This window comes from Morone saxatilis, unplaced genomic scaffold (genome assembly GCF_004916995.1).
Source record: "Morone saxatilis isolate NCDOM2014 unplaced genomic scaffold, NCSU_SB_2.0 Contig12, whole genome shotgun sequence".
NCBI lineage: Eukaryota > Metazoa > Chordata > Actinopteri > Moronidae > Morone > Morone saxatilis.
In genome coordinates, this window is record NW_023339674.1 from 24,817,898 (window position 1) to 24,844,100 (window position 26,203).

The 26,203-nt window shown below is 41.7% G+C and overlaps 3 protein-coding genes across 4 annotated transcripts in view; 2 read left to right on the plus strand and 1 right to left on the minus strand.

The window, feature by feature from the left end:
* The first annotated feature begins 1,677 nt into the window (after window positions 1-1,677).
* Window positions 1,678-11,081, plus strand: cunh19orf44 (chromosome unknown C19orf44 homolog). Its single transcript, XM_035653125.1, has 10 exons — window positions 1,678-2,179; window positions 2,278-2,439; window positions 2,538-2,665; window positions 2,956-3,460; window positions 5,350-5,716; window positions 6,488-6,552; window positions 8,318-8,807; window positions 8,931-9,020; window positions 10,421-10,587; window positions 10,932-11,081. Exons 1-10 carry the CDS (start codon window positions 2,054-2,056, stop codon window positions 11,061-11,063), a joined length of 2,232 nt encoding a protein of 743 aa, XP_035509018.1. The 5' UTR covers window positions 1,678-2,053; the 3' UTR covers window positions 11,064-11,081.
* A 900-nt stretch (window positions 11,082-11,981) lies between these two features.
* akr1a1b (aldo-keto reductase family 1, member A1b (aldehyde reductase)) lies at window positions 11,982-20,043 on the minus strand. 2 transcript variants are annotated; one of them, XM_035653128.1, is made up of 9 exons: window positions 19,887-20,043; window positions 17,001-17,096; window positions 16,335-16,454; window positions 16,038-16,189; window positions 15,495-15,690; window positions 15,186-15,385; window positions 13,602-13,674; window positions 13,313-13,399; window positions 11,982-12,262 (listed from the first exon to the last, which is right to left on the minus strand). In XM_035653128.1, exons 2-9 carry the CDS (start codon window positions 17,079-17,081, stop codon window positions 12,197-12,199), a joined length of 975 nt encoding a protein of 324 aa, XP_035509021.1. In that variant the 5' UTR covers window positions 17,082-17,096; window positions 19,887-20,043; the 3' UTR covers window positions 11,982-12,196. The 2 variants fall into 2 exon arrangements, with proteins under 2 accessions (XP_035509021.1, XP_035509020.1); XM_035653127.1 differs by lacking the exon at window positions 19,887-20,043 and adding an exon at window positions 19,729-19,852.
* A 1,640-nt stretch (window positions 20,044-21,683) lies between these two features.
* Window positions 21,684-26,203, plus strand: part of uhmk1 (U2AF homology motif (UHM) kinase 1) — an 11,865-nt gene continuing 7,345 nt past the window's right edge. The window contains exons 1-8 of the mRNA XM_035653126.1: window positions 21,684-22,477; window positions 23,503-23,632; window positions 24,023-24,209; window positions 24,294-24,491; window positions 25,264-25,358; window positions 25,515-25,591; window positions 25,675-25,773; window positions 25,897-25,985. Coding sequence (XP_035509019.1) covers window positions 22,174-22,477; window positions 23,503-23,632; window positions 24,023-24,209; window positions 24,294-24,491; window positions 25,264-25,358; window positions 25,515-25,591; window positions 25,675-25,773; window positions 25,897-25,985 — 1,179 coding nt within the window. The 5' untranslated portion in view covers window positions 21,684-22,173. The remainder of the gene's footprint in view (window positions 22,478-23,502; window positions 23,633-24,022; window positions 24,210-24,293; window positions 24,492-25,263; window positions 25,359-25,514; window positions 25,592-25,674; window positions 25,774-25,896; window positions 25,986-26,203) is intronic.

Consider the following 26,203-nt stretch of genomic DNA (forward strand, 5'->3'; position numbering starts at 1 on the left):
GCTAGGTAAATGGTAAATGGTAAATGGACCTGTACTTGTATAGCGCCTTTCTAGTCTTCCGACCACTCAAAGCGCTTTTACACTACATGTCACACAACTAACTCATTCATTCACATTCACACACCAATGACGCAGCATCGGGAACTATTTGGGGTTCAGTATCTTGCTCAAGGACATGCAGCGGGAGGATCGAACAAACAACGTTCAGATTAGTGGACGACCCGCTCTACCTGTGAGCCACAGCCACCCCACTACTGAACTGTTTGCAATGTGATGGGCTGAACAGGGGAGATCAACCAAAATACTCACATGTAGTGAGTGTGTGTCTGTCAGCTCTCATGAGCATTGAGACAGGACAACCAGTAATCCTCAGGATCTGCTTTATAAACTCCTGGTCACAATTCAAGAAATGTCAGTGGAAAAATATCACATTCATGACGTGAGTCCCCGCCAGGTCCCTGCACATTCAGGTATCCCTGGAAACCAAATAGCAGACAAATTGTCGGAATATTAGAATTTCAAAATCAGAGGGGAAAAGTATAGTGCAGAGAAAAATGAACAGTGGAAACTATGGAAGCCCATTTCCGCCTATGTGGCAGAAAAAAAGTATTTTTTTAGTCAATGTAATGAGAAACTTGAAGTCATTATTTTGACTTAGTATCTCAAAATAATGAGAGGCCTAAATTAGAATAGGCCTATGTCTTGATTCCTCATATCCTCCAAAGCAACAAAATTAAGTGAATGAGACCAAAAGAATACTGTCATTGAAGACTACTTTAGACGTGGATTCACAAATCGTGAGATTTTAGAGGTTTTGGAGGAATCACAAAATATCTGTCTCCGGACCCTAGAGAGAAAGCTACAAAAGAATCAGCTCTGGTGGAGACGAAAAAAGACAAATGTAGAGCAAGTAGCATCCTTCATTGACCAGCAGTTACAAATGTCTGGCAGACAGCATGGCTACAGATGGATGCACTGAGAATACCCACTTTGCAAAGTAGTCTTCAAATGACAATATCCAATAGGTCTGCCAAACGTTGTCTTATTCACTTGCTTCTGTTGCTTTGGAGGATATGAGGAATCAAGACACAGGCCTAGGTTTGTCATTACAATGACATACTAAGTCAAAATAATGAGAAAGTTTCTCATTATAATGAATTAAAGATTCCTTTTTTTCCTGTCAAATTGGTAGAGATGGGCTTCCATAGGGAACAGTACACAGACAGTGCAACTAAATATCCTATCAAAATGCAGAAAATACACAGAAGACAAGTGATGGACACAGTTAAGGAAAACAGAGTAGAGGCCAGGTAGCTATATTTACTCAAATACTGTGATTAAGTATAAATTCAAGGTACTTGTACTTTAAGTTCAAATCAACAATAAACATCTACAGCAGTAAAATGCCACATACACATTAATGCAGCAATAATATTAATCCGAAAACATCAGATATAATAGAAAACATTTTACTGTGCAATGAGTACTTTTTATACTTTGAGTACATTTTGCTGTTAATACTTACATACTTTTACTTAAGTAAGGTTTTGAATTGAGGAGTTTTACTTGTGGTATTTTGACTGTGAATAATTTCAAATGGAGTAGAAACATATCCGGAAGGGGGCGGTAATGTAAAGTTACCGTTAAGGGTGCCAACTGCCGTAAAACATCAAAGAAGAAGAAAGCTGTTCCTTGGCGACAAGGGACGCCTGTGTGGTCGCTATGTACAAAGTAAAGCAAAGTACGGTCAGAAGTTGGCAACGTTATAAGCTGTTTTTATGTTTCCTAATTGATGTGAGGTTGTATAGATTATAAATGACCTCTAAATGAATCTGAGGCACTTTTTAGCACCGTGTGCGGTTAGCTAACGTAGTAAACACGGTTTTAGCCTCTAGCCAGCAAGCTAACACTACTGTCTCCAGAGCGGGATCATCAAAGTGTCCCACGGTGGGGTTGCTACCGTTCAGACAGCGTGTAATATCATGTGTCAATCAATATCAAGTGTATTAATAAAAGTTAGCCAGATAGCGTAAGGAAGAGCGTGAGTTTAAAGATGTGGAAACGAGGCGGTCGAAGCTCCGCTCTGGACCGGGCTCAGGCCCTGCTGTCCGCCAAGAGGACCAGCGGAGGAGGCGCTGAGTCCGCGCCGGAGCCTGCAGCCACAACACGGGGACATGCCGTGAGTTTCAAGCATGTTTGAATGAATTACTTTGATAGGTGCTGTGACACACGTGAGTAACAGCACAAACGTGTCTTTTCTACTCTCTTTCTCTTAAGGGTGCTGTGGGTGGGTCTGTGAAAACCAGGTCTGCCCCCCCAAATACACACACTCTACTGTCAGATCTGAGTGACCTGTCCTCAGTCAGCTCTGCCCCTGAGCATGGAGCGGACGGAGCGGGCTCTGCTGCTGCTGGGAAGACCCAGGGGGATTCTACCAAGGTAAACAACTCTGCTGTACCGCTCAGGACACTTCCACAGTGGGATGAAGTCCACTTTCTGTGATTCTGTCTGAGCCCTCCTTGTTTTTGTCCTGCCAGGATCTCAGACCTCAGAGCTCCCTGGGTGGAGGAGGGAGCAGGTTCTTGAAGAAGGCTCCACCACCTGCGATCAACAGCAGCTACTCGCCTGTCAGCAAGAGCCAAATGCAGCAGGAGCCTGAACCCAGGTACAGTTCAATGTGTGCAGGAGTTCACACTCTTTTTAAGAAATAATTTCCCAGGACATTTTCCCAACCAGGACAAATGGTCATATAATTTACCAGTAGGCCTAGTATTGGCACATTTAATCCCAGTTTTATTTCTCCTTCATGAAATGACTGCAGCTTACTACAGTTTTCCTCTAACCATAACATCAATGACTCAACAGCAAAAAGGTTTGTACAAGTCCGTTCCACTCCTGCTGATTCAACTCAAAATATAATGTTCACCTCTGCTCCCTCTCACCCCCTCTGGTCAGGTATGTGTCATCTTCCCAGCGAGGCTCCCAGAATGCTGCTTTGAGTAGACTCGCTCAAATTGAGAGCCGCATCCGCAGCCGCAAGCAGGCTGGACAAGGGCTAAAACCGGCTGAGAATCAAACCTCAGACATGGGGATCCCACCACCGCCGGCAGCCCAGTCCGTGGAGACCTCTGTGCAGCTCTCAGCAGCTCAGTCCAGCAGTGACCAGAGCCTGAAGGGGAAACTTTTCCTCAAGAATAACACAACTGCAGCTGTGAATAATAGTAATGCTGCTGCTGCTGCTGCTGCTGCTGCGTCCCAACAAGGCCCAGATGTTGGTGTCAGGTCCAGGTCCAGAGCTGCTGATGCTGTAGTCCCTTCGGCAGGTTTGGAGACAAAGTCAGTGAGAGTAGTGAGTGGTGTGAGTCTGGAAAGTGATGAAGAGGACATGAGGAAACTGCTTGGAGAGTCGTTGGATTCAATAGACAACAGCTTCTTAATACCTGGGAGACCAGCGGACAAGGTACCTTTTATCTTTGAACCTGGGCTGTTGTTTGTTTCCACTCCCTTTATTTACAGTCTTATGCCATTGTCAGTACATGTCTTAGCTATGCATGTTATGTATTGCTATTTTAGGATAGGTTAGGCTAATACCTAATCAGTTCAATGGTTCTATACATGTTCCAGGAAAGTTTTTCAAACTTTCAAACAGTTTCTGATTCAGACAAAACTTGACTGTAACAAAGGAATGGAAATGTGTCTTTAATGTGGCTCACAAATAGAAACAAACAGTACACACATATTCAGACTTTTTGCCTATTTTGTATAGCCAAATATAAAACCAGCTTTAGCACTACAGTTCCCATCATGCCTCAGGCGAGGCAAAGCACAGTCATGGAGTCAGTACCGTCATCTCTGTTCCATACTACATACTAATTGTATACAGAATGTACTATGTACTACGTTTCATACCATTTTTGAAACAATGTACACCAGAAATGATACAGAACATGTGCTAACGCATGTCAGTCACTACGACTTTGGACTGGCAGTGTCAGTTAAGCTTCACAAAGACATATTAAAATGAAAGGGGGATTTATTTATTTTTTTTTTAAATACAGAAAAATAATTAAACAAGATTAAATAATGGGAAAAATAACAATACAAGGCTTGGAAAAAAGAAAGAAAATGAAAGAAAGAAAAAAAATGATACTAATAAACTTAAATATGCATAAAAAAGTATGTTAATTAATCATATTAATTTAGTAATGTATTGTGTCCAGTCCACTATATGTATGTGAGTGTTAGGGTAACCAGTCATCAGAAACCATATCATGTAGTGTGTCGTATAAATAGGTTTATGAGAGGGGTTTTTCAGGTCTGAATGTCAAATATAGCTCATCTTTCCTGTAATCTTTTATGGGAGAGGGTGTTCAAAATCTCGGCAAGGAGGATTTGATCCAGTTGTGCACTTTCAAGCAATTAAAACTGTGTCTGGTTAACTGACTTAGGATGAAAGGGAGTAATCAGAATCAGAAATACTTTATTGTTACAGTTCTACTCACACAATGTTAAAGAATAGTAATAATACTTATATTACAATATCTAACACGATATATATAAAATAGAAATGTATGTATAGGTATATACATATAAGTAAAAATGGAAATAGAAATATAATAAGAGCCTATGTACCTTAAAGCAATAAAATATATACACAATATATGCTAATATATATAAATATAAATGTATTCCATGAATCAACCGGGAGGATTAATCTACCAGTTCAACCTCAAGGAAGTAGAGACAGAAATATGAACTTGGAGGTTGCATGTATCACATCAAATGAGACTCAAAAACTCAGTGTTTTAACACGGTGGTTGTTAACAATGCAAAAACATGTATGCATCTGCAGGTATTGAAAAGTTTTCTCAAGGCCTTAGAATGTGTTAAAAAGTATTAAATTGAATCTACTAAAGACATAAATGTTTTCTCTTGCCTGCTGTAGGCAGTAATGTGATTGTTGTGGGCTGTTACACAGTGAAAAGAAGATTGTTGAGACAGTGGATTGTGCTGCAGGAGGCTAAACTATCTAATCAACTTAAATTAATTATACATTTTTCATTGGTTAATCCATCCATCCATTTTCTGCTGCTTTACTGGGTCAAGGCCATGTTGATTGTTTTAAATTATTTTTCTATACTGCTGGTAAGTACTGATAATGAATCATTCTAGGCCATATCGTCCCTGTTTTTCTAACGCTCTTCCAAACTTTGGCCGGTATAATCATAAAACAGGTATTACATTGCATTCAGTGTGGTTTTAAAGGGTCTTAATATCTGAACCCTGCAGAATCTCTGCAGCTGACAGTTCTTTCAGTTCAAAACAATACTATACTTCTCTCTCTTACAGATGTTGAGCAAAAGCCATCGGAAGGTCCACTCCACACCTCCTCCCGCCGCTGTCCCTCCCTCATCATCCTCCAATACAGCTCCACCCCGCTCCCCTGCCTCTCCCTCTCGCCGCAGCTCTCCTTTTCGATTCACTGGTCAGGCTCAGGCTCGCTTCAGCCCCTCTTTGCTCTCCCCGTCCCCCTCTCCTCCCCGTGTCTCCCCTTCTCCTCTGGGGAGACTGCACTCCCCTCACAGGGCGCAGAGTCCACAGCGGCCCCTCTCCTCCATGTCAGGCCGCAGTGAGGTGCTCTCTCTGGAGGAGCTCTTCCCTGTTGGGCCTGGCTCTGAAGACCCCCACAGTGAGAGGAGCACAGTGTCCTCTGAAGGTGAGAGAAGTTCTCAGGGCATAAAAAACATCAGGAAAGATGGCAGTTAGTGTTGTAGCTGCTAAGAAGCCAATAGGACTTAAATTCAGCAGTGTATTCCAGTTCTAACAATGTCTACAAAATGCTTAGCCTCTCTTTTTGCATACAGGAGATGAAATGTGGTGTTTTTGTTCCTTGACCATGTTTTATTCATTTCTCCTTACGTCATGCATCCTAGATGGACAACAAGGTACATGAATCTTCCCTCTGTAGAGTTTGAATGAATAACATAATAACTTATTTTTATAGCACTTGTGTATCTAAACAAGGTTGAAAAATACATAAGAATAAAACAAAGATATACGTAACCATACCAAAATACAGTTAAAATATGAGAATAAAAGAAAATAAAACAACACAGCAACAACACCAATATTTGAAAGCCAGGCATCACCAAGGCTTTCCTGTAAAGATATGTTTTAAGCAAAGATTTTACAGCAAGTGATCCTCGGGCAGCAAATTCAAAAGCCTAGGGCCCCTGAGGGCAAAAGCCTGGTCACCCTTAGTCTCCAGCCTTGACCTAGGGACAGTTAACAGGTACAACCATGAGTGTGGGGAGTCAAGAGCTCTTATTTTAACTAGAGGCGAGACCATGTTGGGTCTTAAAAGTTATTAAAGAAACTTAAAATCAATCTTGAACCTAACTGGCAACCAGTGGAGGGAGGCGAGAATTGGAGAATTGGAGATTGATGTGACCTAAAATTGCTGCTCTGTTATCTTGTGTTATTGCAGACTTCAAGATAAACGTGATGACATTAGACGACCTTGGATTTACAGAAGAAACACCAGTAAAGGAGGTTGGTAATGACAGCATTAAGTACGATGAATAATGCTATTTGCATGTGTAATATATTGCTATGCTTAAGTAATTCAAACTTAAAGGAAGGTTATTATTTTTGTCCATTATGAAACAATTTGAGAGAGTTGTTCAAAGCTGCTTTGCCTGTTATTTTTGCTATACACACAGCACTGAAATATTACCACCTTCTAAGTCAATACAGCAAATCTGTTAGACACAGAGCAGCATTGGCATTAACTTGGAGTTGTGTTTGTGTCAGCCTGACAAATGTAAGTCTGGTATTCACTCACTTCTAGCTGTTTTGGTCCCTGTCAACTCCTAAGAAAAATATCTGTCTCTAGCTCCTAAATGCTCCACTATGTTCACCTGCTAGTGCAGAAAGTGGTGCACAGTGGGATATTAGAGCTTTTCTGCTGAAAACCGCTTCCTGCTGCTGCTGGAAACAGCCTGATGAGAGCCTGAGCTATAACAGTAAAGTTGAGGGGCATAAAACCAAAACAATGATCTGAAAGATGCCAAAAAGCTCATCAGAGCTGCTGAAGGGAACTGCAAACAGTCCATAACGACGTTTAAATAAAAATACTGATTAGTGCAGCTTTTTTTTCCTGCTTTTTTTCCTTTTTTTGCATATGAACTGACAAACATACATACACACATACATACATATTAGGAACACACATTAGGAGACGCTATTGCAGCTTTAGCTCTCAGATATAATCATGTCCTCATATCATCTTATGTTTCTACCTCCTTATTAAGAGGAGGGAACATGAGCGACATGTAGCATTAGTGCAGCTTTAAGTAATGATCTAAAAATGAACATACCTAAAAAGTCTGTTACAATCTTCAGCTGCTTGAGAAACAAACGCCAACCAAAGTGGTTTAACAGAACTTGTTAAAGACCTACATGTTCGGTTATGTCAGTGCTCTGTGGTCTCACATTGCACACACATTGTAAATTGATGAGTAAAATGTATAAATAATTGATGAGAATGATGGTTAAACCTACACAAACGTATGAAAATCATTTTGGGAATTCCCCTTTGCTAAAACTAATCTGAATTTCATCTAAACAACAGAAAGCATTTCATTGAGCCACCTCCTACAACATGGGGACGATGGACACCAGCTGATGGGAGAGAGGGGCGCTTGTCTTGTCAGAGCAACCAAATATTACCAAATTACAGGCACACCAGAAATGATCTAGTATTAGACAGTGCCAGAATAAGCGTAATCATTTGGCGGTGCCACATCTGTCGCACAGGGGAGAAACTGATCCAAATATCTGACTAAGTTTAGCTTTGGAGTAATGCAGTCGGTGTAGGGCTTTAAACTGAATGAATTGATATCTAGTTTTGACAGAACAGCTCCATATAGCAGACAAGCTCTCCTCCCATAATTCATCTGACACAGGAACACCCAAACTTCCCTGAGATGACTGGCATGTACTCGTACCATAAAGGTGTGACGAAGTGGGAGATCAAATTTTGAGAGTTTTGCTGTAAGAGAAGTTAATGATAAAAAATGCAACTCTTTGGTTTAGTTGTATATTCTGGGATACACTCCAGTACGAAATGCCTGCATTGAAGGTAGCGGTAACAATGTGGTCGAGGAAAGTGATATTTGGCTTGGAGCTGAAAAAATGAGGCAAATGTATTATCTTTTTAAAATTGAGCTTTTTCTCTTGTTGCTGGGTGTCTTGTTGAATCCCCTGAAGGACTCCTTAGTCTGATGTGTTTACCTTCTTCCTGCTACATAAACAGAGAGGAGTCAGCGCCCCTGTTCCTGGCCCCCCAAACAGACATCAGCTGCCAAGATTGAAGGAGGAGGAGGAGGAACAGCAGATGAAGGAGGAGGACCTGCTGGACTACCAAAGTGACTTTGAGAGCGAGAGCAGGACAGAGCCAAATTACAGCACCAGCCAGGTTTCAGAGCACTTGCAAGGAAATGGAGATGGAGAGGAGGTGGTGTCGGAGGTCAGAGAGCAGGCTTCTGATTTAGACGTGTCCCGTGGGAGGACAGAAGATGATTACTCGAGCGCTTTCTCAGACACAGGACACTCCTACACCTCACAGACTTCAGATCACAGCCAAACACTCAGCAGAAACAGGGACTCCAGGTCTTCCAGATCCTCGGTCTCACATGGCAGCCGGACCTTATCTCACCAGTCGAGGAGGCGTGCTTCAACTAGAAAGGTTTTAAAAGAGGCAGCAGTACAGACTCAGTCGAATCCACTGGTTCACACATGGCCGGGTTAGTCTGCCACACATTTAACATATGGTAGTGTCACTACTCATCACTATCGCTGTTTCTCCACAGTAGTCATCAAGTTCAGCTCAGTATTTGTGTTTCTTATCTCTGGCTCCCCTCCCTCAGGTGTGGCTACTGTGGGTCCGGCAGTGGGCATGACCTACATGGATCCCTCCCCAGTGCTCACTCATACTCTCAGTGCAGAAATGGTGCAAGGTAAGACCCAATTAAACAGAACACAACACAACCAACCATACAACATAAATATACGTAGAAAAAAACCTGGGCCTGCATTCAGGTGGTGACTAAAATCATGGTTCACAAGTATCCTGGAAAACCTGGAAATTTAAAGACTAATTGTCCAGTCATAGAAACACATGGAAATGGATTGAAATGACCCAATATCCTGGAAATAATTGATGTCCTGGAAATGTTTGATTGTATTTCAGCCCCTCACTCAGACTGCCTACTGAAACCTCATTGTAAACTGTAGTAAAAACAAAGCAAGCTAACACACAGTGTCCCATCAGTGCTGACCATCTATGAGGCCTACTGCTAAATTGTTTGACTGTTTGTGAGCAATGCTGTCCTGTAGATTTCTTTTTCCTTTCCTGGAAAATGTCCTGGAAGGGTCCTGGAATATGATTGATAGAAAGAGTGGGAACCCTGTGTTAGAAATCCTTTGGACTGACATACAGTCACTGATACTAGCTGTTGGTCATAGCTAACCGGAACTTTATTTCCAAAATCACGCCATGATTGATGACTGTTTCAGTGATTAAAAGAATATTTCAACATTTTGGGAAATACACTGTTTTACTGACAGATGAGGAGATCAACTAACATAACCCTTTTTATGCTAAATATAACAGGAGAGCTAGGAGGTGGCTAGCTTCATTTAGCATCTAGACTTTTGGCAAGACTAGAAATCTCTGTGCCTGTCAAAGAAATAGTATGCATTAAACAGTAAACAGGTTTTTGAAACGCAGCTTTGACTCCTTTCCCATTGTCTGTAGATGAGGTATCCTTTCTGCATTTTTTTTACTGTCACATTCAACGTCACAGACGCACCCAGAAACAGGGCTAGTAAACAGCAGAAAGCAGTATTTGTCACTTGCCTTGGCCTGTGAGCACTCAGCATTTTCAGTATGTTGTTGAATATCGCACAGTGCCAGTGGTTTAGCATAGTCAGACAAACCGGAGAACGTTCCAGTGACCTGTCTCCTGGTTTCTTCTTCCAGTCCAATCAGACTCCCTCACCTCGCTGTCCTGCCAGTGTTGCATCTCGCACGATACTAAGAACAGCATCGCCGTTGCACGTTGTTCCCATAGACTGCAAAAAAACAATAAATAATGTAGAACAACGCGTCATAGCATTGAGCCAGAAAGGGGGGAGAGTGTGAATGCTGATTGTGTTAAAGGGGTTTTACAGGTGGAGTTTGTTACCTTTAGACAGAGCCAGACAGTCCAGCTCCAGCCTGACCCGAGACCAACACCAGTTAGGCTCTCTCTGATACATGCAAAAACACACACAGACTATGGGCACAATGAGAGGACACAAGTGTACTGATTCGTGTGTGTGTGTGTGTGTGTGTGTGTCCGTCCATTGTCCTCAGCTCTCAGCACCTTCAACCCGGCTGTCTTTGCACTCAATGAACTGCTGAAGCAGCAACTCGCCATGACAAGGCGGTTCATTGAAAGCAGCCGCCATCTTCATTCCAGCCTGGTAAAGAGCCTGGAACCACCAAACTACAGATACACCACACTGGAGGACACCAAGGAGGTAAAGCATGCTTACACACACCATCACACACAAACAATCACAAACCAGTGTAGAGATGTCTACTACTCTACTACTGAGCTTTTCCTTTGACTCAACAGGAGGGAAATAACTGTTCAAAGCCTCGTGGTTGAATGTCAAATTTAAGACTTTCTGTGATGTAGTAGGTCTGTCTTAGTGGAGAATCAGTCTGTCATGAGACACGTGAAATGAACAGAAACCAGTCATCCTTTAAATTGGTATTACATTCTGTACTGCATTATCAAGATGACACTGTTCTCAAACATGTAGATAATTCACACACACACATTAAGTTTGTGTTCAACATGTCTTCATTCTTTCCACAGTACATTCGCAAGCACAGACCTCCCAAACTGACAATGGAGGAAGCCTTAGAGGAGGTGCTGCAGGAGATAAGACTACCGACACAGACCAACGATTGTCCTTCATTGCTGAACCAGCCACGTGCTTCTTATTAAAATATATTGTTATTTTTATATTGTGGTTGTTGTTTATCAATTGTATGTACGCCATGTTGATTTGAATGCTTTTGTAGAAGTGTAAACATGACATACCTTCAGTTTAAACGAACAATATGTAATAACTGACGCTACGGGGTCTCTCACATCATTAACAAAAGACTATGTTTGATGAAGTTGTAGGAAGTAGCGTGGGATCATGGGAGTTGTTGTCTTTATCAACACTGCTGTTATTGCAGTCAGCTTCTCCTGGTTAGAATTCCTTCAGTGTTCATTGTGACGGAGCCAGATTATCAACAAAGGTCTCCTCCTCTCCCAAAAAAAAGGACTCGCTGACAAAAACAGGTAACAAAGGGTGTTAGCTCAGCTAGTTTCTCTGATAACTTAAGGTCCAAACGTCTGATGACTAACACTCCTTTATCCTGGTTCATCATACCAAAGAATCGAAACAACCAACAACACGTGCAAAGAGGAATTGACGATTTCTCTGGGTTTGGAACATTAGTTGGAAACATTTGGGATAATGGAAGTACACAACTCTACATATAGAACATATCTGGTGTTTATAGACATTTTAATGTGGAAATGTTACGTATTATAGTTTTAGGTTTTAAAAAAATGAGGTGGTGTGTGAACTGGATGGTTTTGTACCTTCATTGTGTGATTTGACTGAGACGCCCTCATCCTTGCTGAAACAGTGTAAAGCACCAACACTGTCACTTGAAGAAATAATGACTGAATGAAACTGTACGTCATGACTGTTGGTTTTAATGCACCACTTAATAAGTACATTTGTGTGTAGTTTCTAAAACTTTTCTTTTGACTGACACCAAACAAATATCTAATGTCTTTAAAATCAACTTCTGCATCACTACATTGTTCCACTGGAGTTCATTCCTGAATAAAGACACCTGCAACTGAAGTAACAAAATGTTTATTTAAAAAATAAGACGTACAGTATGTATAGTCATACCAGATATGTCCAGTCTTCATCACCAACAGTAAGTTGAAATGTTCTAATGATAAGTGCAGGATTTGACAAGATCTAAAGACAAACTGATGTCAGGATCCAGGAACATTTATTAGTGACGTGGGGTTGTTGAAGGCACAGATTCAGGTCGTAGTGTGAGGCGTCAGTAGGGGTCGTTGAAAGGGTAGTGAGGATGTCCTGCATCCCTGGGAACGCGCTTTCCTTCCACCTGCAACATCCAAAACAGAGTTGATACAGTTCCCTCTGCTCTTCAGTAACATGGCCATGTTCATTTGTTAAAGGGAAAATTAAGGCATTTTTTAACCTGGACCTTATTTGCCCATGTTTTTGTGTCAAATAATAATGTCAGGACCACTACCAGTCTACTGAACCTTGCAGTGTTACAGCTGGCCTGGCTGCACCCTCCACTGCCTGTTCTCGCTCTCTCTTCGTCTGCTCTTCACTTTGTGGGAGCTCTTCATCCTCATACTCAAGCTCAAGTAATTACACATTGCTGAAATTCGCTAAATATTCAGCCATGACATAACTAAATCTTTTCCATAACACTAAAGTATGCTTTCTCTGTACAACACAACAGACTCTTCCCAACCAGCAGACTCAGTAAGACCCACAGCGGATCAAATGAAGGGAACAAAACATTTTTCATTCCTCTGTGGGTTGTGCTGCCAGACACTTGTAATAATCTGAGCTGGTCAGTGGCAAGAACGAGCACTTTTAATGGATGCACTGACGGTACGCAATTGGTCATAAGGATTGCGTTGTAGTCTGTTTCATGGCTCCAGGCTGCAGCGCTTTTATTCAATACTGGACCAAATTCAGTCACAGTGGCTTAGACACAAAAACATAGCAATATAAGGTGTAGGTCGAAGAATACCAAAATAACCCATTAAACTTGGCAGGCTTCAAAACCCAGTCTGGTGCCTTTTCAGTACACACAGAAACTGCTTTTGCTATTCACCAAACTGCCTGAGAAAATCTTTCAGGACTGACACTGATCATTTTAAGTTAAAACTTCCAATGTCTGACATTTTGTGCCAATACCCTGGGCCTTTAAATTTGACTTTTGCAGGACAAAGAAAAGCTTCACGTCTATTAAAATCATACTTATCAGGACAATGAGGACACTTGCTGTATTATGATCACAGGCTCTTAGAAACTGAGCTACATAGGACATTAAGTTTCCCAGTAGACTGGAAAATTCAAATATAGGACTTTTAATAACAACCCTTAAGAGATACAACACAAAAAGCCTACTCACCTCTATCATTGGTACAATGTAGCGCCAGCCTTTGTTCAGCGCTGTAATGCTTTTCATTTCCTCTGCTTCAAGGGTAAAGTCAAACACCTGCCAACAAACACAATTAAATCAACAGCTCGCAACCCACACAACGTTCTCTGCAAATGAAAGTTAGAGTTGTGCCAAAAAATAAGCACAGCTTGTACAAAAAAATAGCTTTTAAGTACTTTTAGGCAAAAAACTGAACCTTAATGAGATATTCTAAAAAGGTAAAAAAAAATAGCCTCATAGTTTGGAAATGTTACCGCACCTGAATGTTCTCTTTGATGCGGGACTCTGTCACACTCTTGGGGATTGTTACCACTCCTCGTTGGGTCTGCCACCTGCAAATACAACAAACTTGAAATGTACGCTCCCTGGAGAGCTCTTTTACCATACCAGGTGCTTATTTTAGCCCCACTGCTACAAACCTCGTACACCTGACCATGCTGTAAACAGCTTTTCAAAGCATGCCACTGGCTCTCGTTTAGCTAGAGTTTAATAGAGCTTGACTGGTGCAGCAATAATGTGACCACTAAACCATCATTTGGAAAAAGTACAGTAAAGTACATATGATTTTTGGTACTTATGCCACACTGACATGTTTGCAATATCAGCTTTATGCTGTATTTGCTGCCACTATTGTGTACAGCTTGTCGCACTGCCCTCAACTGGCCAAAAAAGTTATTGCAAATTTGCCTCACCTTATGATCCACAGCACACTTTAATTTGCTGTTTATAAACGGACCACTGCATGTCATTTGAAAAGTATTTAATTGTCATTTTTCTCCTATTTTGTGGTTGCCTCCAATAATGACTTTAGAACTTTAATGCAACATGGAATTCATTTAGAAAGACTAAATATACTAGCAAACCTTTTAAATGTTGATGTGGAAATGTGAAAATACAAATGTGTACATTACGTGCTCCTGTGCTGTTTTGCAACCTGTATTATGACAAGTTATCCAGATAAGGAAATACATGTTAATAATTCAAGGTGTAAACGCGTCATGATCAGAATGTGATCAGTCCTGCCTGACCTCATCCGCTTGCAGTCTGGCTCAGCTGTGTGTGGATCAAGATAGGTATAAACAATCCGTATAACATGCTGGCATCCATCCTGATACACATATTTCTTTCTAGTGAACATGAAATATAGGTTATTTAAATTTAGATAGCGAGCACGTGAGAAGACTGAAAAAGACATGCCTCTAATTTTTAAATTGTATGTCTTTTATGTCTTATGGGAAATGAATGAGGCACAGTAAGAAATCACGGTGTGAGTGCCGGTGTTTGTTGCAATCATCTGTGCAGCTGATGTGCTGCTAATAAGGCATATTGTTTGTGTAGTCACAGATATGCTGGTTCTGCAACACGCTGGGACAAACTTAATCAAGATTCATCAAGATAAGGAGTAGCTTATTAACATTTGCAGAATTTACAAGAGGGGACAAGTGATTAAGAAACTGTCACAGGCAGCGTTTCACAAAGTTTATGAAGTTTCTCCTGACTCAACAACTCACAAAAATCTAAAGTTTTTTTAAGGGAGTCTGGGGCTGATTGGCCACTGCTCAAATTACTTGCACAGGTTTTGCTCTGGAGGACAGAGAAATAAGAATGCATTTAATGTAAATGCAAAGGCATGATCGGATTATTTATTATCCAAATTCTGTGTACAGATTGCATTTTAATACCAGGTGTAGATCAAGTGTTAGAAAAGCAGATGGGATCCGTATTTTGTTACCTACATGTGAAAACCTAAACGGATTAAATTAAGTTTAAGCGTTTATCGTTTTGAATTTGAAAACTTGAAGCTTTTTTTTATGAAATCTTATGTAAGCCAGCATGAATTCACCTCAGGATAATCTGAGCTGGAGACTTTTTATATTTCTCTGCGAGGGCGGCGATCACAGGCTCCTGAAGCAGAACAGGTTCATCTGGATGTTTCCAGGCCCGGTCAGGAGAGCCCAGAGGGCTGTAGGCCGTCATCACCAGGCCCCGGTCCCGACAGTGGGCCAGCAGCTCTACCTGGGCCAGGTAGGGGTGGCCCTCTACCTGCCCAACCAAAACACAGAGATACCAGGGTGATCCGTAGCTTGAGGCATGCTTCAGTGTGTTCACAGCAATTAAAGTGGACCTCTTCCTCATCACAAAGAGCCTGTACCTGTAGAACAGTGGGTTTGATGCTGGCCACTGACAGGACGTCGTCAATCTGCCGACTGCTGAAGTTGGACAGGCCGATGGATCTGACGAGGCCCTTCTCCACCAACTTCTCCATGGCAGCCCAGGTCAGCTTGTAGTCTATGTCGTCATACAGCAGGGTGCCATCCTCCTTTTTGGGGAAAGGATCGTCCCCTTGTCTAGGATATATAAAGAGGGAGCCACGTTTTAAAGAACGATTAACAGCAACTAGTGGCAAAAAAGCACAAACTGTAGTTTTTCTATCCATTTGCCTCCTTAAAATATGGCCTCAGTTTAAGGTCTACATAGAACAAGTTGGGAGATAAATGCAGTTTCATAACTTAAAGTCTTTTATGTTTAACAATTTATTCCTTGCTATCCCACGGTGTCAAAACATGTTACTACATCGTTACCTCAGGATAACAAATGTGTTTTCCTCTGACTGCACATTAATTAGCTCGTTATCTGGTTTTTCTCAGGATAATGAGTTAATCATCTAATTATCAGACTTAATAGTTGAGCTCACTGGAAGGCGTAGGGCCAGTGGATGAGGTAGAGGTCCAGGTACTCCAGCTTCAGGTCCTTCAGGGTCTTCAGGAGGGCCGGCTCCACGTCCTCTGGGTGATGTCGGGTGTTCCACAGCTTGGATGTTATGAACACGTCCTCTCGTCTCAGGGCCTGGTGAACAGACAATTAAGTGTCTTCAAATTTCAGGACAATAGAGACAACAAAGTCCAGGCTCGATAGTGAAATCTTACTGAACATGATATTGTTATCCTGCATTACGGAACAGTCTAGAGTTTCTAATACTTTGATGTTTTACCTTGCCGGGCCCGAGCGTGTCCTGCAGGGCTTCACCAATCTCGACCTCGTTGCCATAGATGGTTGCACAGTCGATGTGGCGATACCCAGCCTCCAAGGCCCAAACAACTGCTTGTTTCACCTGTGACAGTGGCAGAATAAGACAGCTGTTGAAACTGAACTTAAAGACTGCACATATAGACCATTTATGCTATCACGCTGACATCAACTGGAAAGGTGTTGAACTGGATACACACTATATACAGTTTTATTACTTTATAGTCCTGACTCTGTCTAATATGCACTCTCTTTTCTGCTGTTTTGGTCTTTTTAGCTATTAAAAGTTCCACTATGTTCACCTGTTAGTGGCTAAGACTGAACCAACCCGTAAGTTTAAAAGGGCTGAAATGCTCTGTAGAGCTGATAGGAGTCTAGTGATAATTCTCTTCGGGCTCATCAGTACTTTTCACACATTTCATTCGATTCATTGCTAATATTAAAATATTGATTAGTGCAGCTTTAACGTCTGAAATTGCAGACATATATCTGCATCTGGACAGAGGACAGTGGGAAGTGGAAGTGAATGGGCAGAAACAGAAAGCAAAATGCAATATTGCCTGTTTTCTGACATCATCTATAAGAGAGAATCCTATCTGTTTTTCAGACAGGAGATTGGTGCATCGCCTACCTTTCCTGGCTCACTCTTCCATGTTCCCAGTCCAAGGAGGGGCATCTTCCGCCCTGTGTTGAGAACTGCAAAGTCATTCATGCCTCTCAGAAGCACCTTAAAAGGACAAGAAGAGCATAATTCAGTCAGTGAAGGGAGCTGCTTGGCTTACTGGAAGGCTCACTTAAAGCTGCAGTAGCAAGAATTGTATGCCAAAATACAGCTCTTATTATATTATCTTTATGAAGCCATTTAAACTGCAACACTGGATATATGTATTCACTACTGTACCACAAATGGTAACAGACCTGCAAAAAGCACACAGAGGCAAAGACTTCCATACTATCACTGTGGCTGAAGGAGTAACCGACTGTAAAGTAAATACAGGATGAGAAAGTTCTACATAAGCAGTTTGTACTGAATAAATACAAGGAGGAAGTGCCCTGATTAATCACACCCAGAATGCTTCACTGAAGTAGCAATGCGTATGATGATTCTACTGTCAACTTCAAACATTATGCAATGTCAGGATGCTAAACTTGCTCTCTGCAGAAACTAAAACAATCAATCTTTGTGATCAATTCTTAAAGCAGCAGTAGGAATGTAACAATATTTCAACACCTACATTGCGATACAGATACGCGATAATATTGTATGTTGTCCCACGCCTAATTGTGATTTAAACAGCAGAGAAAGCCTTTTTTTCTTCTTCTATTTTTGACTTTGCTTGTTTGACGTCCTATGTTGCTCGTGTCAGTATCCGTATCAAAGACATCACTGTCACTTCACAAGATAAGGAAATGTGCATTGTTTTGCACAGCTTATACCCGAGCTCAGAAATAAAAAAAGGATTCTTTTTGAGAAAATATAAGAAAAAAATACAGTTTGTAGATTTTTGTTTGAGAATCTTTGTCTAATCTCATTTTGTTACAGAGAACCTGAAGCACAGTAGGTAACAAACACAGACAGCCCCGGTTTACAGTCCCACTACAGAAAACACTGTACTGCATGCTGACGCTGTGAGTGGGGGTACATGGGAAGGGTATGAAGCAGTGAAAAGGAGGAAGGAGTCGCAGCACTGTGGAGAAATATTATGCAATAATTCATATCTCTATAGATGTTTAACAACCACTACTTTAGCATCAAACTGCAGCTAATTTTAAAGTTTCAAAGAGGCAGCGAGACCAGACAGACCAAACTGCTGAATCAATGTTTAACCTTCAGAGCTACAACAGGAGACTGCTGCATGAATGCAACAACACCCACTATCTACATAATGTGGAAATGTTAAATGTTCTTAAGGTGCACAGAACCTTTTGCATTGACCCACTCCATTCTGGCTTGTGTGATAAAATATTCCTGTTTTTGCAGAACAGTGTATGCCCGCTGACTTTTCCAAGGAAGTGAAAGAAGTGCTGACTCGCATTTCCCTCAAAGGTCACCAGACTCAGCAACTCACAACTCACTCTAAATAGGTGATGGAATAACTGTATTAAGAAATCATTGCATATGGTAACAAGCTGAAAACACTCACCATACTCTACAACTGTCAAGACCACAGTCCACAGACTCAATGCAATAACTGATTTTTAGCATTGAAAAAGAAAGAATTTGAGGTTTCCTGTCCAGACAGTATTCAGAGAAACTCACTCATGCTTTAATCCACAGACTCTTTAGACAACTTCAGCACATTCAGAAATCTGCTGCCCTGACACACAGCAGAACAACTTACCACAAATCACACAATACATTTCTGACCTGGTTAAAGAAAGTAAACCTAGCAGATCCCTTAGAATCAGTCAGCCAGTAGGACCGCGAGTCAGAACCAAACACTGTACAGCTGCACAACTTCTATTTTGTGATCAGACTCATTTTCCATGTTATAGTTAAAACCAATCAGTAATTCATATTCTTGTTTCAATTCACTGTTTCAACAGATTTACAGTCTTGGGGAGTAAAGGATTATATGTAACTAAGTTACACGGGATACAAAAAATATATTAATGAATCTATTACAGTTACAGAAGGATTTGAGTTCCATTTAGTAAAAACTGGGATTATTTAGCAGGATAACAATATTAAAATACATCAGTTTTTCTGTAAAGATTCACTGAGCACAGGACACATTCCACTGCTGGTCCCATTGTTCTGTTGTCTTAGAGAATACACTGGCATCAATACTCCTTACTGACATTTATTTTCTCTTGTCTTTATTTGCATGTTTCCTGTTAATCCAAAGTAACGGAGAGTAATCAAGTTACGTTACTTTAGTAATGTGATACTTGGATTAGGTTACTGATTGTATCGGATTCCATTGGTACCCTGTCTGTGCTATGTTCTGATGTTGGTCTGACAGGAAGTCAACCACCGCTGCTTCCTGACATTTTCCAGATCTTTCTAAAATCTGTCAGCTGATTTCACGGACAGTCACGTGCCACAGCCACGCCTCAGCAGCTGACCTCGAGCTCAGCAGCACCTGAAAACGGGAACACCTCGCGAACAACGTTCCCATTATAGCAGCATTATGTTAGCCTGCTGGCGTTAGACGGTGTATTCAGACAGAGCTGGTAGCCGTGTGGTCACCGTGTGGTCACCAGTCATCCATTCCGGAGCTACAAACAACAGCTGCACGTTCAAATCAAGTCAAAATAACAGCTAGCTAGCGTTAGCTTCGGCTGAAAACCTCTCGACTCAGCGCCACTGTCTTTCTTTTAGCGTTCACTGTTAGCCATTTTATCGGCGTGCTCACCCGGTTGCCGGTGTCCGAACACAAACGGCGGAACAGCTGCTGTAAGACCTGCCGTCTGACTGCCTGCATGGTCGCTGCAGCTCAGTCGTAACGTTAAAATGACATGACATTAGCCTGACAGCAGCCCCCCTCCCCCCGGCGTAAAGCCACCAACTTACTGTTTCAACACTTTAAAACCTGCGACTTCAAACAAGGAGCTCTTCTTGTAGTCCTCCCAGGCAGAGACGAGTGTGCAACACTGTTGTTTTCTGCCGAATGTTCAAAAACACCACCTCATTTTGGTGACATTTCCCTTTCCGGGATGATGATTCCTCTGTTTCCGGTGAGAGGGTGTAACGTTAGTATGGCTGTGTCACTGAATCTGTTCTCATCAATGTTTACAGATAAAAACGGGTTTTATGAATTCATTGGAAATACCTAACCTAATATGAATGTAGAGTAGAATATACAATTACATGGCAGTGACTTTTGACAGTTCACAAATACAACAGCTGAATAATTCTCTGTACAGTAATGTCACATTTCAATGCTGCTTAAAGGTTAAGTAACAAAACTCACTTTTCACCTTGTGATTCTTAATAACTATTGCAACCTCAATATGGAGACATGCTGTGATAATAATGCCAGTGTGATTTTTTTCCATATCGCTCACTCTTGCTGGTAGACTCCCTCAGGAATACTAGTTTATCTTATTGAGCGACAACGTAGGAGTGGTTGGATGTCTGATGACACTTCAGAGGAAGTTCTGCTGCGTCCCTGTGGCTGCAGAGGAGTGGAGGGACGTAAATGAGCCTCAGGAAGAGACAGAAAACTGACTGGAGAAGCACAGAAATATGGGCCTTTTTATGACTTCATTTTTCTTCAGTTGTATTTTTAATGAAGCACAGCGAAAGCAATGCAAAAGATAAATACATATAACCACATAAATGTAAGCCAGATTAACATACACAGCTGAAGTAGTGATGGGAATCCAGGCTCGTTTTAGTGATCCAGATCATTTGGCTCTGCTCATCAATAACAGCTCTTTCGGCTCCCAAATGGCTCTTTATTTAGAACCATTTCTGGTTTTATAATTCACCAGGTTAACACCAGGTTGATGTGCACATATATCTCTTGATGCTCCACTCTATCATTTCCAGAATACCGTAGTTTTACATTATGCTTGGTATAAAAACCTTAGATATGGTAATAGAAAGTATTATACGTGTATTGAATGTTGAACAGTATTTATATTGAGCTATGTTTTGTATGTTGGCAGTCTGTGCAATATTCAAAAGTCTCACCATGCTTGGGTCTTAATGCTTTTAAACATGTATTTAACAAATACATTATAGAACCACTCCTCTGTTCTGTCTTGTATTCATTTATTTTAGAAAAGAAAGAGAAAGACATGCAGACAGGAGCTGGCTTCCATTGTTCAAACGACACATAATAAACTGAGCTGGAGCTGTAGATAACTGAGTCACACATCAGAGGAAGACAGCAGGATAAAGACAATGCTTCATTTCTCATCCAGTGGCCTAAAATGTAAAAATGTTTTTGTCTTTTATTTATCTGACGCAAACCTTCTGACTCCACCACCCGGGACCAAGCACCGAACCTGGGGCGACAGAGTCTTCTCTGTAGCTGCCCCTCCCTCTGGAACTCTCTCCCCAAACCCATCCGGGACTGAACCGACCCCCAAACCTTCAAATCACTGACAAAGAACAACCTTTTTAAAAACAGCTTTTAAAATCTAGCTCAGTCTAATGTTTTTTAACGTATGTAAAGTACTGTTTCCATATTGTTTTGCTGATTGATGTTCTTGTATGTACATTGGTCTTGAGATTTAGAAAAGAGCTTTTAAATAAAATTTATTAATATTATTATTATTATTATTTGATGGAGACAAATTTAGAGGAGAGAGACAATGTAGGGACACTCCTGGCCGGCAGGGGGCAGACTGCAGGAAAAGAGGCACCGCAAACCTGGTGGGAAAGCGGAAGTAAGATTGATATCAACAACCTGAGTTACAACTCAGGCAAAACTTTAGTGTAGTTAAAACTGCTACACCTTATAAAGTTATTATATCGGATACAAATGACGTAACAACATCTGGTATGTAATGGAGGAAGCGTTTCACTGCCCGCCGTGGAAGTGGTTTGTGTTTGTGCCCAAACTCGGTGGCTAATGTAGCCATCTGGAGCAGCTAAGTTAGCTAACTTTCTGTCAGCTGACCAGAGTGGATTTATCTCGACAGCCTCAGTAAGCCAACAGTAGTGTAATATGCGCAGACACAGCTCCGTGCTTCGTTTTACCAAGGTTGCGGGTGTATCTGGGTTGTCTGCTCGCTGTGGTTGCTAGTGTTTGTGCGGCGCTGATAATAGAGCCCCGGTGGCAATGCTCCTGCAGCTGCTCCCACCTGTCAACTAGCTGGCTCCTCTCCTCCTGCCTCCCGTCAGCCCAATGGCTCACTGCGGCTCCTCCGAACCCAGCGCGAAGGTACAGGCGCCTCGTCCGGACAGCATCATGTCGCCGCAGGGTAGCGTAGACCAGAGCATGAAGCCGGTACTGTTCGAGATCTTCGGCGAGTTATGGACCGTCCAGTCGCGGCTCGGCCAGGGAGTCTCGGCCTCGGTGTACCGGGTCAGCTCAGGCAGAGCCAGCACCGCCGCTGTCAAGGAGTTTCAGGCCGACACTCAGGGAGGAGACTACGGGTATCACAAGGAGAGGTCCGTGCTGGAAGACATCCAGGGCCATAAAAACATCGGTAAGGACATTATTGGACTCTAAAACGCGTGGGAGGCGAACAGTGTTACTTACCATCAGCCTTACTGTGGCTAATGCTTTCAAACCCTTATGCGTTTGTTTTCCATTGTTAATGTCGTCATTTTAATATGAACCTGCATGTCATCAGGGGCAGACACATTGTAGAATATTCTGTAAGACCATTTTAGTTATGGTCTGCTTTTTAATTCTGCATATGATCACGGTTCCCGCCCTGAAACCTGGATATTTCAAGACTTGTTTTCCAGTCCCCGGAAACACCTGGAAATTGATTAAAATGAATGAATGTTGTCCTGTCATATTGTAGCCCCTCAGTCAGATCGCCTGCGTTAACCTGGGTTAGAAGAAAACTGACCCCTGCCTGTGATGAACCTACTTCATCTTGAACCCTTCATCATTAAAACAGAGGAATAAATCAGGAGTTAAATGTGGAAATACTAGACCTACCAGTACATTTTATGACCAGCAAGTGACAAGCAAGTGCTGTCCTGTATTGTCAAGAACAGTCCTTTAAAATGTCCTGGGAATGATTTCTTAAAAAGAGTGGGAACCCTGATGATAAACAGGATCTCACTTCAGTAAACGTCGTCTTTCTTTTTCAAAAAAGTACAACAAATAGTCCTTCACTCTGTATCTACTCCTACTAGGGCCAAAGGGCGCACCCACCCATGTTCTTCATTACATAGAATATAATGTGTTGTATTCTAGTATTAGATTGTTCCATATGTGCAGTCCACCAGGCTTTAAAACGTGTTACAGTGTTCTGCAAAATAATCATGAAACTCAGAAAACCTATTATAAAAACTCATTCAAATACAGAGGATTGCTGACAGTTCTGCGGCGGTCTTGATTATTCTCTTGTGGAACATGCGTGTACATTATGAGGGGCATATTATGCTGTGATTGAAGTTAAAGGTATTGCCTAGCAGGAGGGTCCCTTTTCCTTTTTCCTAAATGTGAATGCAATGTGACAAGCTGTTTGTAATGACAGATCTGTTCTTCTCCCAGTGACACTGTATGGGGTGTTCACCAACCACAGCTGTGTGGGTGTTGCCACCCGCTGTCTTCTGCTGGAGCTCCTGGATGTCAGTGTGTCCGAGCTGTTGGTGAGAGGCACCAGTGGCACCCAGGGTGGTAGGTAAGTGACGTCACTGCTTCTCATTCACTATAACTCTCTGTGGCAAGTTGCAGAGAGGTGTTTGTTTCAGTGCAGCAACCCTCGTTCAGATGAAAGAGTAGAAGTCAGTATAATGCAATACACTTCAGAACAGCGCCACAAACTGCAGCCTCTGAAAGTGAAATCACCACCTCTGTGAAACAGTTTTAACAAGGGAGGATTATTGCAGGACTGTTGTATTAGACTACATTAGGTTAACCTAATGTACATTCATGACAAAGAAAAAAGTTTGTGTCAGTATTCTTCATACGTGCCGTCACAGATGTAAATAACTGAAACTATTGGAGAGTTACTGTACTTAGGAGAGCTTGAGCTTTCTGTGCAACTTCACTGATTGATATTTTTTGGCAGACCCCAGCAGGGCCACTCCATGTGGCTTGTCCAGCACTGTGCCAGAGACATCCTGGAGGCTCTTGCCTTCCTTCACAGGGAGGGCTACGTCCACGCCGACCTCAAGCCACGCAATATCCTCTGGAGCGCTGACGACGAGTGCTTCAAGCTCATCGACTTCGGCCTCAGCTTCAAAGAGGGAAACCAGGTGGGTGTGTCTGGGGATTTGAAGATCAGTAGAAGAAGAGCTGGGAATGTGTTTCTAACTCTCTCCCTGCCTCACCTCCTCCAGGATGTCAAGTACATCCAGACCGACGGGTATCGCGCTCCCGAGGCTGAGCTTCAGAATAGCCTCGCTCAGGCCGGGGTGGAGATGGACGGGGACTCGGGCTGCACGGCTGCCGTTGACATGTGGAGCCTGGGCATCATCCTTCTGGAGATGTTCTCAGGAATCAAACTCAAAGACACCGTCCGCTCGCAGGAGTGGAAGGTATGGCGAAGCTTTACTCGGGTAGATTGAGCAAAATGATTTAATGGAATCAGAAAGTATCAAAAAGCAGGAAAATTGACTGAGCAAGATCTGATTCTGTTAGAAATGTTCAGAAGCCATAAAGATTTTAAGATTAAAGGACTTCAAGGCTGACTATTATTTTCATTGTCAAATAATTTTTTATCATTTTCTTGATTTATCAATTAGTTGTTTGGTCCATAAAATGTCTTAAAATGGTGAAAAATGTTGATCAGTGTTTCCCAAAGCCCAAGGTGATGTCCTTGTTCTGTCCACAACCCAAATATATTCAGTTCATTTATAGAGGACTAAAGAAAGCAGAACATACTCACATTTTCTCAAAAAATGACTCAAAACCATTGTTAATTATCAAAATGATTTAATAATTGACAACTGTTTGACTAATCGTTTCAGCTCTAGTGGACATGAGTATTTTGGCTGTTTGGTTATTTAAAACCTTAAAGAAATGTTTGCAGGTTTAAAAAGGTAGTTAATTGTAATCGTGAAGGAAACTATATGTAGCTGTAAGTATGACAATTAGCCTTGAGTTAACAAATTGACAGGCATTAACATATGGAATAAAAATACATAAAACAAGAAACCAGGATAAATAGTAATATTAAATAAATAATATTGGACTTAATCAAAGGAATAAAGGAAGTTTGTAGATGTTTCACAAGTTTTTGAATCAGCTGTTATCAGTGAGGAAAAGTCAGACAGAGCAGAACCTTTTGTCTGTTCTCTGCTCCTTTAGGATAACAGTGCTGCCATTGTAGACCACATTTTTGCCAGCAACAGTCTGGTGTGCCCTGCCATCCCTGTCTATCACCTCAGAGACCTTATCAAAAGGTATGTTCTCACACATATAGCAGTAAGGACCAATTCCAATTGTTCAGATATGACTACCATGCTATGTACCGTACTGTGCATTGGCCTGCTTTCTTTTCTAATCAGAGGAATGTCTGCCTGTAGTAACAGAGTTCAATTGTTACTTTGTGTCTGCAGCATGCTTCTCAACGACGCAAAGCAAAGATGCACAGCTGAAACTGCCCTGCTGAGTCCATTCTTCAGTATTCCCTTCGGTATGTGTCAGTATTTTAGTCGTCCACCAAGATTAAAATATCTCTCAGTGAACCATATCTGTCTGTGTGTTTGTGTGTGTCAGCTCCTCACATTGAGGACCTGGTTCTGCTGCCCTCTCCTGTCCTGCGTCTGCTCAACCTGATTGATGACAGCCATCTGCACAATGAAGAAGAGTATGAAGGTATAACACTATATTTTTCATGTTCTGCCTTTACAGTTTGAATGTTTTAGATTGAATTAATGGATTTCCTTTGTGTGTGTAAAGACGTAAAGGAAGTTTAAAAAATGTAATTATTTCTCCCAGACATCCTGGAGGACATGAAAGAGGAGTGCCAGAAGTACGGCTCAGTGGTTTCTCTGCTCATCCCCAAGGAGAACCCAGGGAAAGGACAGGTTAGACTCTCAATCCGTAAACCAGAAATCTTAAAGTGTTTCAGTTTAACTGAAAATGCAAGGAGTTACGGAGAATTCTCAAAGTGAGAAGTAACGTTTATTTCAATGGGCTACAATGGCTGCCATTTAATGTCCACTAATTCTTGGGGATAAACAGCCCTATCAAAATACGTCTATTAAAAGTTCTTGTTTGTTTGTTTTTTCCACTGACAGGCTCC